This window comes from Crocuta crocuta, unplaced genomic scaffold (assembly GCF_008692635.1).
Source record: "Crocuta crocuta isolate KB4526 unplaced genomic scaffold, BGI_CrCroc_1.0 scaffold3, whole genome shotgun sequence".
NCBI lineage: Eukaryota > Metazoa > Chordata > Mammalia > Carnivora > Hyaenidae > Crocuta > Crocuta crocuta.
In genome coordinates, this window is record NW_027529934.1 from 4,852,759 (window position 1) to 4,865,562 (window position 12,804).

The 12,804-nt window shown below is 40.5% G+C and overlaps 1 protein-coding gene across 2 annotated transcripts in view; it reads left to right on the forward strand.

The window, feature by feature from the left end:
* Positions 1-5,983: 5,983 nt before the first annotated feature.
* CENPF (centromere protein F) overlaps positions 5,984-12,804 on the forward strand; it is a 57,575-nt gene continuing 50,754 nt past the window's right edge. Inside the window, exons 1-3 of one of the 2 annotated variants that reach the window (XM_077763211.1) lie at positions 5,984-6,074; positions 8,539-8,741; positions 9,770-9,966. In XM_077763211.1, coding sequence (XP_077619337.1) covers positions 8,580-8,741; positions 9,770-9,966 — 359 coding nt within the window. In that variant the 5' untranslated portion in view covers positions 5,984-6,074; positions 8,539-8,579. Of the gene's footprint in view, positions 6,075-6,293; positions 6,377-8,538; positions 8,742-9,769; positions 9,967-12,804 lie in introns of those variants that run through there. The other variant, XM_077763212.1, reaches the window with a different exon arrangement.

The following is a 12,804-nucleotide window of genomic DNA, read 5'->3' on the forward strand; positions in this document are numbered from 1 at the left end:
CTTTCCATGCCCCTCCCTCGCTCGTGCTATATCTCTCTGTCTCTCAAAAATGAATAAAGTTTAAAAAATAATACCTGAGCTGAAAGAAAATGAAAAGTCAACAAATAAAATTTGTGTCAGGTAAAGTCAATATAAACTTGAAATGCTTATGTTAGCAATAAAATAAAGGTCTAAAATCAGTTGTCTAAACTTCCACTTTAAGGAGCTAATAAAAAAATTAAACTTAAAGTATAAAGATAAGAGCAGAAATCAATGAAATAGAAAATGGATAAATGTTAGAGAAAAAAATCAATGAAATCAAATCTTGTTCCTTAAAAAGATGAAGAATATTAATAAAATTCAAGCTGGATTGATGAGAGATAGGGTGGTAGAGAGGATACAAATTATTAGCATCAGAAATGAAAGGAAAAAGATAATTCACATGATAAGGCCACTAAAAAGATAGTAATAGAAGATTTTGAAAAACTACCTTCCAATAATTTTGATAATGTAGATGAAATAGAAAAATTCCTTGTAAGACACAAACTACTGAAACTGAATAAAGTAAAAATAGAACACTTTAAAAACCTTTTATCAATTAAAATTTTTAGTTCCTAATTAAAAATCTGCATAGACAAAACTCCAGGCCTAAGCATTAAAGGATAAATGATACCAACTCTATGTAAACTCTTCCTGAAAGAGATGAGGAGGAAACGCTTTTCAGTTAATTTTATGAGGCCAGATTTAACCTAATATCAAAACCAGGCCAGTTTTACCCATACTTAATGATATAACAAGATGGAAAACTGTGAACCAATATCTTTCCTATACACAGTTGCAGAAATTTTCAAGAAATATTAGAAAGTTGAATTCATCAACATATAAAAAAACGATAATATACCATTACCAAGTGGCATATATACAGTAATTCAAACTTATTAACAGTTGAAGATCAAACAATGCAATCCCCATGATATCTGAATAAAGGAGAACTACCATAAATCTTCTCAATAAGTTCAGCAAAAGAATTTGATAAAATCTAATACCTAACACCATGATTAAAAATGGTCAACAAACTGAAACAGAAAGAAGCTTCCTCAATCTGATAAAGGGCATCTATAAAAACTTATAGCTATCATCATACTTAGTGGTGAAAGACTGAATGTTTTTCCCCAAGATCAGAAAGACAAAAAAGGTGTCCATTCTCATTAAACCATTCAACATTATACTTGAGGTCCTAACCAATGGAATAAGGAAGGGACGAAAAATAAATAGAAAACATATAGATTGGAAACAAAGAAGTAAAACCACGAGTTGCAGATAACATATAGAGAAAACAGTAATCTACAAAACAGCTCCTAGAACTATTAAAAGACGTTATGAATTAAATTGCACTCCATCCCCCAATTTACATGTTGAAATCCTAATTCCTAGTACTTCGGAAGGTGACTTTACTCGGAGATAGGGTCTTTACAAAGTTAAAACGAGGTCATCAGGCTGGGGCCCTGTTATGGACTGAATATAAAAATTCACACATTGACATCCCAATCCGACAGAGTAACGGTATAAGGAGGTGAGGCCTTTGGGAGGCAATTAGGTCCTGAGGGTAGAACTCCCATGAATGATATTAGTGCCTTTATAAGAAGAGACAAGAGGGAACTTCCTCTTTCTCTCTTGCTCTGCCCATGTAAGGACACGGCAAGAAGGTGGCCATCTGTGAGGAAGAGGTCTCTCACCAGAACCCAGACAGGATGGCACACCTGATTTCAGACTTCCTAGGCTCCAGAGCTGTGAGAAATAATTTTCTGTCATTTACCCCACCCAGTCTCTGCTAATTGATGATAGCAGCCTGAAGTAAGGTAGGCGCTAATCTAATATGACTGAAGTCTTCATAGAAAGGGGGAATTTGAGTGGCCATGCAAGGAGGGAAAATGCCGTGTGGACATGAAACCAGGGGAGAGGTCTGAACAGCTCCTTCCTCACCTTCAGAGGAACTCAAGGCTGACAACAGACTGATTCTGGACTTCTAGCCTCCAATAAGTTTCTACTGTTTAAGCTCTCCAGTTTGGGATGCTTTGTTATAGCATTCCTGGCTGATTAATATAAGGCAGGTTAGCAAGTGTGCAAGATACAAGGTCATTTTATAAAAACAAATTGATTTCTTCATACAAGCAACTAAATACGAGAAACTAAGAATTTTTAAAGTCTGCTTACAATAGCATGCTGAAAAAGAAATACTTGTGGATGAATATAACTACATATGTATATGCCCTGAAAATTATAAAACACTGCTAAGAAAAGTGTTATTTAGAAGACCTAAATAATTGAAGACATATATCATGTTAATGAACCAGAAGATAAACAATATTCTTAGATTCTTCAAATTGATCTACAGATTCAATGCAATCCCCATCAAAATTCCAGGAGGCTTTTGGAAAAAATAGGATTCTTATTCTAAAATGTTTATGGAAAATAAAGGTCCTAAAATAGACAAAACAATTTAAAAAGATCATAGTTAGGGGTGCCTGGGTGGCTCAGTCAGTTAAGTGTCGGACTTCAGCTCACAGTTTGTGAGTTTGAGTACCGCATCAGGCTCTGTGCTGACAGCTCAGAGCCTAGAGCCTGCATCAGATTCTGTGTCTCCCTCTCTCTGCCCCTCCCCTGCTTGCACTCTGTCTCTCTCTCTCAAAAATAAATAAACATTAAAATAAATAAATAAATAAAAAGATCATAGTTAGAGAACTTATAGTACTTAATTATATGAGCTTAATTATAAAGCTACAGCAATCAAAACTCAGGTCATGATCTTGAGGTTGTGAGATTGAGGCTCCACCCAGTGTGGAGTCTGCATAAGATTCTCTCTCTCTCCCTCTGTCTCTGCCCCACCCTTGCTCTCTCTCTCTATCTCTCAACAAAACAAAACAAAACAAACAAGACAAATACAACCACCAGCACCAGCATCATTTCCCTCTATCGTTCCTTCCTCATAGAACTGACATTGTAGTGGGGTGGGCAATTTCAAGATCAAAAAAATACATGTTAAATTATAAAATGTTTTAAGTCCCTATAGCTGAAACATTATTATGACATAATAAAAAATAAATGGCTGCTTAAAGTAATAGGTTATATTGTCCTCGTGAATCAGAGAGACCGCTTTCATTTAGGAGAAAGAACTTTTAAGGTTGTTTTTTTTTTTTTTTTGAGGGGTGGGGAATAATTGATTAAAAGGAGGATGGCAACTTATTTAATCAAGCCTAAAAGGGAAATGGAATGTTATGGGAGAGAGATGATGATTGCTGGAGGGAATGTAGCTTAGAAAGTAGTTACTCTTAAAGGGAAAGATTAGAGCAGCATTAAGCGCTATGGGGGAGACTCAGGAAAGTAGGAACAGTGGATGCTTCTAGGTTACGAGGGCATAGTTGAGAGTAAAGTTTCTGAGATGCTCCAGAACACAGAGTGATCGTTCAGCGTTTGAGTCAGAAATATGCTTCCTGTGGTTGTAGCAGGAAGAGAAGAGAAAAATGGAGAGAAGAATGGGTGTAGATTTGGACCAGTTTGTAGATGTCAGTGACAGGCAGTTGAAGGTGTTCCTGTCAGATGTCTTTCATTTTCTGTGAACTGGGTGATAAGGTCATCTTCTGAGAGCCAGAGTGGAGATGGTAGTTGGAGGAGATTAGGGAAACTCTGGACTTGGGAGAAAGGGTTGTGGAGCAGCCATGAGTCAGCAGTCAGAGGCCATACATTTAAAGTGGTTTCTATCTGCACAATCCTAGGATTTTCCTCCAGCCCCATCCTGTGGCAATAGTGCTCTTAGGAAGGGTCTGGACAGGTGCATGCATATAAGTTTGGGGAGAGAGAGAACAAGGGGTAAGAGTATCCACTAGCAAAAGGAGTAGTTTAAGTGATGGACCCTGCAATCTAAGCTGGAGAGGAAAAGATGGACTCAAGAGCACTGACTGAAAGGCAGAAAGGAGAGATGGTGATGAAGAAATAGTCCAGAGAAACTAGACTGGCTCAATGAGGGAGCGGCTTTAAAAAGAGAAGTGAGGGAGTTGTTGAGTCTCAACAACTCAAGAGTTAGTTGAGTCTAACTCTCAAAAGACATCTACTTTTGGTTGGATGGGATTCACCCCCATCAGCCCCTTACAAAAATGGGGGAAAATAGAAGCAGGGGAAGGAAACCATAACTGAAATCACAGACTGGTCTCCATCACATGGTTCCTCTGTTCAAGAAGTCAATGTATTTCTTTACTGATGATTATAGATGAAGGTAGTACAAGGCTTAGGTATGCAGTGACCACTCAATTACTTAGTTATCTACTAAGTAATGAGTAAATAAACAGTAAATGCCATCCTTGAAAATCCTCTATTACATGTCTTTCTGGTTCTGTCTTCCTTAGGTAGCTAATAGTTGAATAATTACCCAGGGAAGAGATGGATTTGTGATTGGTGTTGGAATCAGAATTGGGGTTAAATCTCAGAACAGTCAGATGCTAGACTGACCATGGCAGTGTCCAGTAAAAGTTCTCCTCACCTACCTGCTCTCTCCCTTTTCTTGGGGGGGGAGGGGGGAGGAATTCAAGGACAGTGGAGAACAAGGTCTTTCTGCAGATGGTAGTTTTACATCCCAAGATGGTCTTAATTTTTATGTGCAAAGTTACTGGGAGGTTATGAGAGATACAGAAACGAGTTAAAACAGATTTCACTCTACAGGAATTTTCGAGACTGATAAGGGAGACAGCCAGACATAAATGTCATGTATACACCAATTTCTAGGAAAGACATAGAAAACAGTTATTTTTTAATATTTATTTGTTCATTTATTTTTGAGAAAGAAAGAGCAAGAGAGAGAGAGAGAGAGAATTCCAGTAGGGAAGAAGCAGAGAGAAAGGGAGAAAGAGAATTCCAAGCAGGCCCTGCACTCAATGAGTGCTCTAACTCAAGGACCAGGAGATCATGACTTGAGCCAAAATCAAGAGTGGGATGTTTAACCAACTGAGCCACTCAGAGGCCCAAGGAAATAGCTATTTCTAAGGGGTGGGTGAAAATAGGGAGTTTTAATGAAGGAAGTGGCATTTGAATTGGGTGCTGAAAGATGAGCAGAAAAGGTAAGGGGCCGTCTAAAATGCCGTAACCATCTAATGAAAGGTAGAGAGAGGGTTACAGAAAATCAGTAATCTACTGAGGAGGGCAACAGCATCAGAGATCTATTAATTTAACAATTCATTCTTTTGCTCCTGTCTTTAGCATTTTATTTTTTGTTGAATAGGGAAATATAAAACAAGTACACAAATATACACAAAACTAGTGGGCTTCATATAAGGGAGAGATTACATCTACTTTTGGAGATTCTTCTGGATGCAGTGTCCTCCCCTCCAATCCAGCTAACAAGTGTTCAGAATCACCTCTTTAGAATATGATCAACAGACAACAGCAGTTAAAAGTGACATCCTGTATATTCTAGATTCAATTTCAAATTAGGGAGCTTCTATGTGCCTCAGTTAACTTTTAAATAAAATAGAAATACTTTCCTCAAAGTATTGTTAAGAATGACACTGGATGAAGAATGCATGGCAAGCGTAGTACCTCCCATCTATGTCCTAAACAATATATTTAAAAAGTAAGTAGATACCTAGTGTGCAGCATTAAGAATGTTCGTTCTCCAGACCGCACAACTCCGTCGGCTGTAGGTGACAGGCCACACCCTCCTAATCAACCGGGTCGGTGCCTGGGCTCCAGCAGAAAGTGTCTCCTACAGACTCCGCAAGAGCACGTGGTCTCCGCCTCCCCACAACAACAACAAAAAAACCCTCCGGAACTCCTGTGCTAGCGGGTCAGGAGGTTGAGGGCTTGATTTTTAAATCCGTCCAAAAGAACCAATCAGAGCGGCTGTCCGAGTGCACGGGAGCCTATTGGTCCGTAGCTACTTACGGTGACCAATAGGCTTGGAGATAAGGTCTTCGTTCCCGGAAGCGGGCGAATCGAAAACGGGTGGCGGCCGCGGGCAGTTTGAATTGGAATCTGGGCCGAAAGCCGCGGAGGCTGGACCGGAACCCGACTCTCCCACGGGTCGTCTTTCACTCCCCGCCAGCAAGGTGAGTGTCCTGCGTGGGTCGCGGCTTCGGCGGCGGGCCTGGGGGAGCAGCTGACTTTCTGCCCGAGGCCCTGGGCAGGGATGCCTGTGGGATCGCGCTCCCTGGCTCTAGGGGTGCAGCGCACCACCCCCTCCCACCTGACTGGACCGCATGATCGGCCCCGCCCGGGCGAGGTTCTTAGGGATGTCGGCGCCGCTCTGCTCCTGGGAAAGCTGTGCTCGCACTGCTGTGCGCAGATACCCTGCTCGGTCACGAGCTCGCGCTTTAGCGGATCAGTTTCCTCGTGATAAGTGAATTGTAAGGTAAATGCATTGCAGATCAGCAGGTATTTCCTAGCAGTAGTCTACGTCCCGAGCCAGTGACTCCTTGGGGTTTTGATCTGCGCGGCGGGTTGGTGTGCCTGTTGTCAGTTGCGAGAGCATTTTTTCCTGCCTTCCACTTTTATTTGGACACGCTTGGGTGCCTGGCCCTGCTGTGTTATGAAGACCCAGGAATAAATGACCTGAGTCCTATCCTCGAGGCTGGTCTAAAGGACCAGGCTGAGTTTTTCACTCTTAGGCCCAGCCGTTGCTCCGTAGGCGGGGACTCCGGTTTCTTGGTGGAGATGGGAGATTCTGATAAAGGGAAAGCCTGAAAATGGGCCTATCATGCGTTTTTAGATTCGGGCATAAAGAGCGCCCTCCTCATATTTAAGAAAGAAAGGGCACTTTCTGCAAAATCCTTGCAAGAACCTTGACATCTAGGGCTTTTCTTCAACTACTCACCCCCCTCTACGCCTGTTACATCTTAACCTGGAGATTTCCAATTTTTTGTCCTTTGCCCCAGTGCTTCCGTAATGGTTGTTGATGACTGATGCCTTAATCTGTCAAAGTATGCTGTAATCAAATTAGCTTGGGTCTGGTGATTGTTTTAACCACTTCTTTATGGCTGTATCTTAGATTTTTTAAATGGAAAAGCATTCAACGTGTCAGTTTTCCTTCTGTTTCCTCATCTCTGTCATCTTTCTAAACTGCTTCTTTTAATATTTTGTTGGTGATGGCATCTGGATGTAATGATTTCAGTGGCTAGCATAGCTGTTTAGGACAGTTATCATTGTGTGCTTCTGGGGTATTGTACTCCCAGCCCTGAATGAGCAAGCTATTGGAGCTGAAGGAGAAGCCTATTGTGACCTAATGTTAAACGGTCCTTTGTTGGTGGAGAGGCATGAGATTTCTTTCCGCAGTTTGGGGGCAAATAGGAGTGGATTTGAAGATGCTGCGTTCAAACAATTGAGATCTGCAAAAAGAAAAAAAGTAAACTGGCAGAGAAAACACAGCTTTCCAAGAACTTTGCTTCTGTTTTTTAATTTTTGAATATCTTTTTTTTTATCTTCTCAGTACTTTTACCAACTGTTTATTAGTTCTTCTGATAAAAAGTTTCATGGGATAAGTCAGTTGAAGCAAGACACTAAAATGTTTGTGGATTTCATTTAGTAAAAGACAGAGATTCTCAACTTGTTGCCCAAATAACTGGAAAATGAATGCTTTTCTTTCATTTAAGTTCTAGAGGCAAGTGATTAAAGAACAATTACCATACTTTTCTTCCAACTGATTTAAATTTCCTAAGACAGGACTGAGAAGGAGGTAGCCACTTCCCTCTTGGTACCAGAGGCCAAAATACACAAATGAAGTCTTTTCAACAATAAATGTAATAGCTAACAGGTACAGAATGCTTATCAGGAAATACAGTACTGTTGTAAGGCTCTGGAAAGTCACCACCGTTATTATCCACATTTCACAAGTGAGGAAACCAAGGCACAGAGCGCTAAATAACATGCCAAGGTCACATATCTTAGAAGTAGCTGAGCTGGGATTTGAGTTACTGAGGCTACATACCGGTTTCCTCCTCAGGGTCTCTCTGGGGCATGGCTTCCCTGCATTTTGCAGTGACTCTAGACTAAGATGACAGTCGCTCTTTGTTCACTCATGAGTTAGCTCAACACGTGATAACCGCTTGGAAGGAGAGAAAGGGTATATGTGTCACGAAAGACTGTGACCAGGTCAGTGACCTGCCCAGAGGAAGAGGGACAAAGTCTAAGTGGCAATGGTGTGAAGAGGGAAAAAAGAGCATTTGCAGAATAACTTACCATGAATTTTATTTGTTTATAGGACCTATTTCACCTGAAACGTCACAGCAAAATACTCATGTTTTGTATCATGAAACCAAATGGAGCGGCAGAAAGAAAGTAGCTAAGAAAGGAAGTCTGAGAAATAGGAAAAACAAAGCCAGGGAAACCGAACAAGCATCTTATGTACCTCACGATCAGAGTTATTGGTAGTCAGTACTTACCTCTCAGGGGATGGAGAAGATAGATGTTACACTTCCTTATCTTTTGAAATGCGAAGTTGTGAAACCCCTTATTCTCTGAGACTTTTTAAGTTTCCTTTTACTGTATTAAGACCAACAGTCTGCTTATTCTTTTCAGCTTATTTATAAATGAGTGCCTAGTACAGAAAGGAGAGCAAAATGAGCTGGGCTTTGGAAGAGTGGAAAGAGGGCCTGCCCACGAGAGCTCTCCAGAAAATTCAAGAGCTTGAGGGACAGCTGGACAAACTGAAGAAAGAACGGCAGCAAAGGCAGTTTCAGCTTGAGACGCTGGAGGCCGCACTGCAGAAGCAGAAACAGAAGGTACGGCTGAAACGCTTGTATTTAACACCTTTCACCTACTTGAGCTTGGTCTGAAATGTCGAGAAAAATGATCGTGCTATCTCCAGGTGGTAATCCGCCCCTCTCCTTTTTTCAGTCATTTGTATTTTAATTGCCTCATTTTCTCCATCCTCTGCCCACATTTCTGCTTTCCTGCAAAGGTTTAGAGCTGTTGAGTTCCATTTTAACTCCGGTTGCGACCACACGTTGGAAATTGCTTTTGTACTCTGTACCCACATGGCCAGAATTCTCCAGAATTCTGAATTTAGGGGCTAGTATTAGAGCACTTTGCAGTCCAAATGGATATGACTTTCTAATAGTGGGCTTTTCACCTTGGTATTCCCAGACTTCTTCTCTTCTGGGCTAGAAAATGAAAGCTTAGGGGTGCCTGGGTGCCCAGTTGGTTAAGTGTTTCCTCTCAGGTCATGATCTCATGGTTCATGGGATCAAGTCCCTATGTGGGGCCTGCTTTGGATTTTCTCTCTTCTTCTGTCTCTGCCCTCCCTCATGCTCTCTCTCTCAAAATAACTAAATAAACTTAAAACAAAATAGAAAATGAAAACCTAAATAGGGCTTCTTCCTTACCTCTGCATTAGCCAACAAGTAGTGATATATAGTCACTGCTTCTAAAATGTCTTCGCTAGTGGGAGAATTTTTACAATAATTGGGTTTAGCAGCCAGACTTTAAATGAATTGCTAAGGGAGATTTATAGGGTTTGTTTTTGATTTTGTTATTCTTGAAAGGACATTAAATCTTCTCTTTCTAGAAAGGGTATGTGTGTAGCCCTGACCAAAGATAATGTAATCCATGACTTTGTAGAACTTTCCATCTGGAGGCTGCCAAGTGAGGTCATTTAAAATTTCTGTGTTCTCCATGAAGCATTGACCTGTGCATTATGGCAACCACATCTCAGAAACATTAGTTGTCAGTGTTGAGCTCAGGTTTACAAATGATGTTGGGTAGACTCACAAAGTAAGAGACCTATTTCTTTCTGCATAATCTCTGTTAGGTTGAACATGAAAAAAATGAGGGCGCAAACCTAAAAAGAGAGAACCAGAGCTTGATGGAAGTATGTGAAAATCTGGAGAAGACCAAGCAGAAAATTGCTCATGAACTTCAAGTCAAGGAATCACAGGTGAATTTCCAAGAAGGACAACTGAACTCCAGCAAAAAACAAATAGAAAAACTGGAACATGAACTGAAGAGGTAATTTTTTTGAGTGGGATTTTTATGGATGTCATTTATACGTGTTTGTCGGATCCATTTTTATCTTTTCCTTTAATGGTATAAAGATGCATTGTATTTTTCCCCCCAGTGGAATAAACAATGATTTGAGGAAAATTAATTCTTCTGTACTTCATTCCTATCATCGCATGGCTTAGTACTATATAAATTCGTTAAAATGGCTTTTTGCTTATTTGTTTATTTGTTCGGGATATGTTTATTAAGCTGCTTCACGTGCAAGACATGGTATTTGTTACTGGGTGATATAATAATAAATAACACCAAATGTCTCAACAGTGAGTACTGAAAAGATGGAGGGGAGTTAAAGCATGGCTATTACTGATGGCTTCTGTTTCCTTCAAGTGGAAAAGCTGTTGTTGAGAATAAGAAGAGAGAAGTAGGGGGGTTTAATAGGACCTGGGAACACTCAGGTCTAGCTGAGATTGGAGACCAGGAGTTGACAGTGGGACCCATCTGTAGAGTTGTACCCTTTTTATTTCCCCATCAGCATCTGGGATGTAAATGCTAAGAATGTGAATGGGAGGATTGACTTAGGGTTGTTTTTGTCCAGGGTCATGGGGTGGAAGACAATGGATAATTAAGGATGCTGGGAAGAGAGAGGTTAGGATCCTGTGCCACTAGGCTGGAGAGGGAAGGAAGCGAGCTCAAGAAGAGCTTCCTACTGAGATTTCCATCTTCCATCTTAAGTGTTCCCCAATCAATTTGCCAGTTTCGCTGCCATATTTAAGCAATAAATAAATGGTGCTTATGACTTCCTTAGCATTAAAAAGAAATCCCCAAACAACTTGAGACACCAGTCAAAATAAATCCAATGGGAATTAAGTACTAGCTTATAAATGATACCTTATTGTTTTAATAGTGGGATTTGATCAAAATAGCAAGGAGTAATACAGAGTGGAGGCAAAATGGACTTTAGCATATTGTCCCATTGTTGATTCCACTAATACACACCCAGAAATTTTTTTTAAATTGTTTTTTTATTTTGAAATAACTTAAAAAATTTTTTTTAATGTTTTTTAGTTCTAAGAGAGAGGGAGATTCAGAATCTGAAGTAGGCTCCAGGCTCTGAGCTAGCTGTTAGCACAGAGCCTGATGCAGGGCTTGAACCCACGAACCTGAGCCAAAGTCGGATGCTTAACCGACTGAGCCATCCCTGAAATAACTTTTTTTAAGTTTATTTATTTAATTTTGAGAGAGAGAGAGAGAGCACGCATACACACCAGAAGGGGAGGGGCAGAGAAAGAGGGAAACAGAATCCCAAGCAGGCTCCACACTATCAACGCAGAGCCAACCTAGGACTCAGTCCCACGAACTGTGAGATCACGACCTGAGCCAAGATCAAGAGCTCAACCGACTGTGCCACCAGGTGCCCCTGAAATAACTCTAGGTTTACAGAAACAGTTGTTAGCGTCCAATATAACCGAAGCCCAATGACCAAACCAGGAATCAACATTGATTCAATGCTATTAGCTAAACTATAGGCCTTATTAGCATTTCACTAGTTTTTCCAGTAACGTCCTTTCTCTGTTCCAGGGTCCAATCTAGGACATTTAGTTGATGTGGTCTTAGTCTCTTTGTAAGTTGTGACAGTGTCTTGCCTTTAGTGTCCTTGCAACCGTTGACTGCTCTTTTGTAGACTAGTCCTCAATTTGGGTTTGTCTGCTGTTCTTTTCCCTGATTAGACCAGGGTTTTTTCCAGCAATGGCATAGTTCACATTTTGGACCAGATGGTTCTCTGTTGTGGAAGGCTGTCCTATGCGCTGTCATATCCTTCATAGCCTTCCTGGCCTCTCCGTGCTAGATTCCAGTGCACGTATCACACCTGCAAGTTTTGACATCAGAAATGTCGCCACGCATTGCCAGATGTCTTTTGGGAGGACAAAATCATTCTGGATTGAGAACCACTGGGTCTGACAGGTTATGAATTTTGGGTGAGAATACCACAGAAGTAGTGATGTGTCTTTTTCAGTGTATCCTATCGTATCGTTATAATATGACATCATACGGTAATATAATATCATATCATCAACTCATATGATTTAATATGACTTTTACCCTGATTACCCGGCTAAGGTATTGTCTGGGTTTCTCCCCTGTGAAGTTACAGTTTTCCCCTTCGTAATTAATAAATATCCTGATAAATATTTTTTTCCTAACGTAGTTGCAACAACCTTAATCCTACCTACCTATCAAACATATATTTGAAAGTTAAAACATTTCAAAATGACTGATTTGTCTTACTGTGAAGAGAACTTCAGTGCACAGAAATCTTTTTCTAATTTTGTTTCCTATCCATGTAGGAAGGTGGCTATCTATAACTTGCGTGTTACAGTGATAAATAGCTTTTGTCTCATTGAGTTTTTTTTTTTTTCTTGTTTATTGTCTGTCGTACCAAACTCCACAGGAACAGGGACCTTGTCATTCTTATCACTGTGCCCCGTGCACCTGGCCATGGTAGGCCCTCAAATATTTGTTGAATGAATGAATGAATGAATGAAATTTAGGCAGTTGCTTTTGAAAAACAGGTGCTGGAGAAGTCGGAAGCTTACTTCAGAATGCCAGAATCGTTTTCTCTGAAAGCACGTTTTGGCTGCTGGTTTTAGAAATACTGGTTTTAATAATTTAGACAGAAATGTTCCTTTTGTATACATTTCTAGATTTTATTGCAAAGTGATATGTGATAGCAATACTTGCAGATGGCAAGTACTCAGAGTTCTGGGTGATACCTAGCACCTTGGTAAATGTCAGCATTATTACCAGTTGTTAGAGTTGCCATTGTCACCATTGTGGGACCAGGGG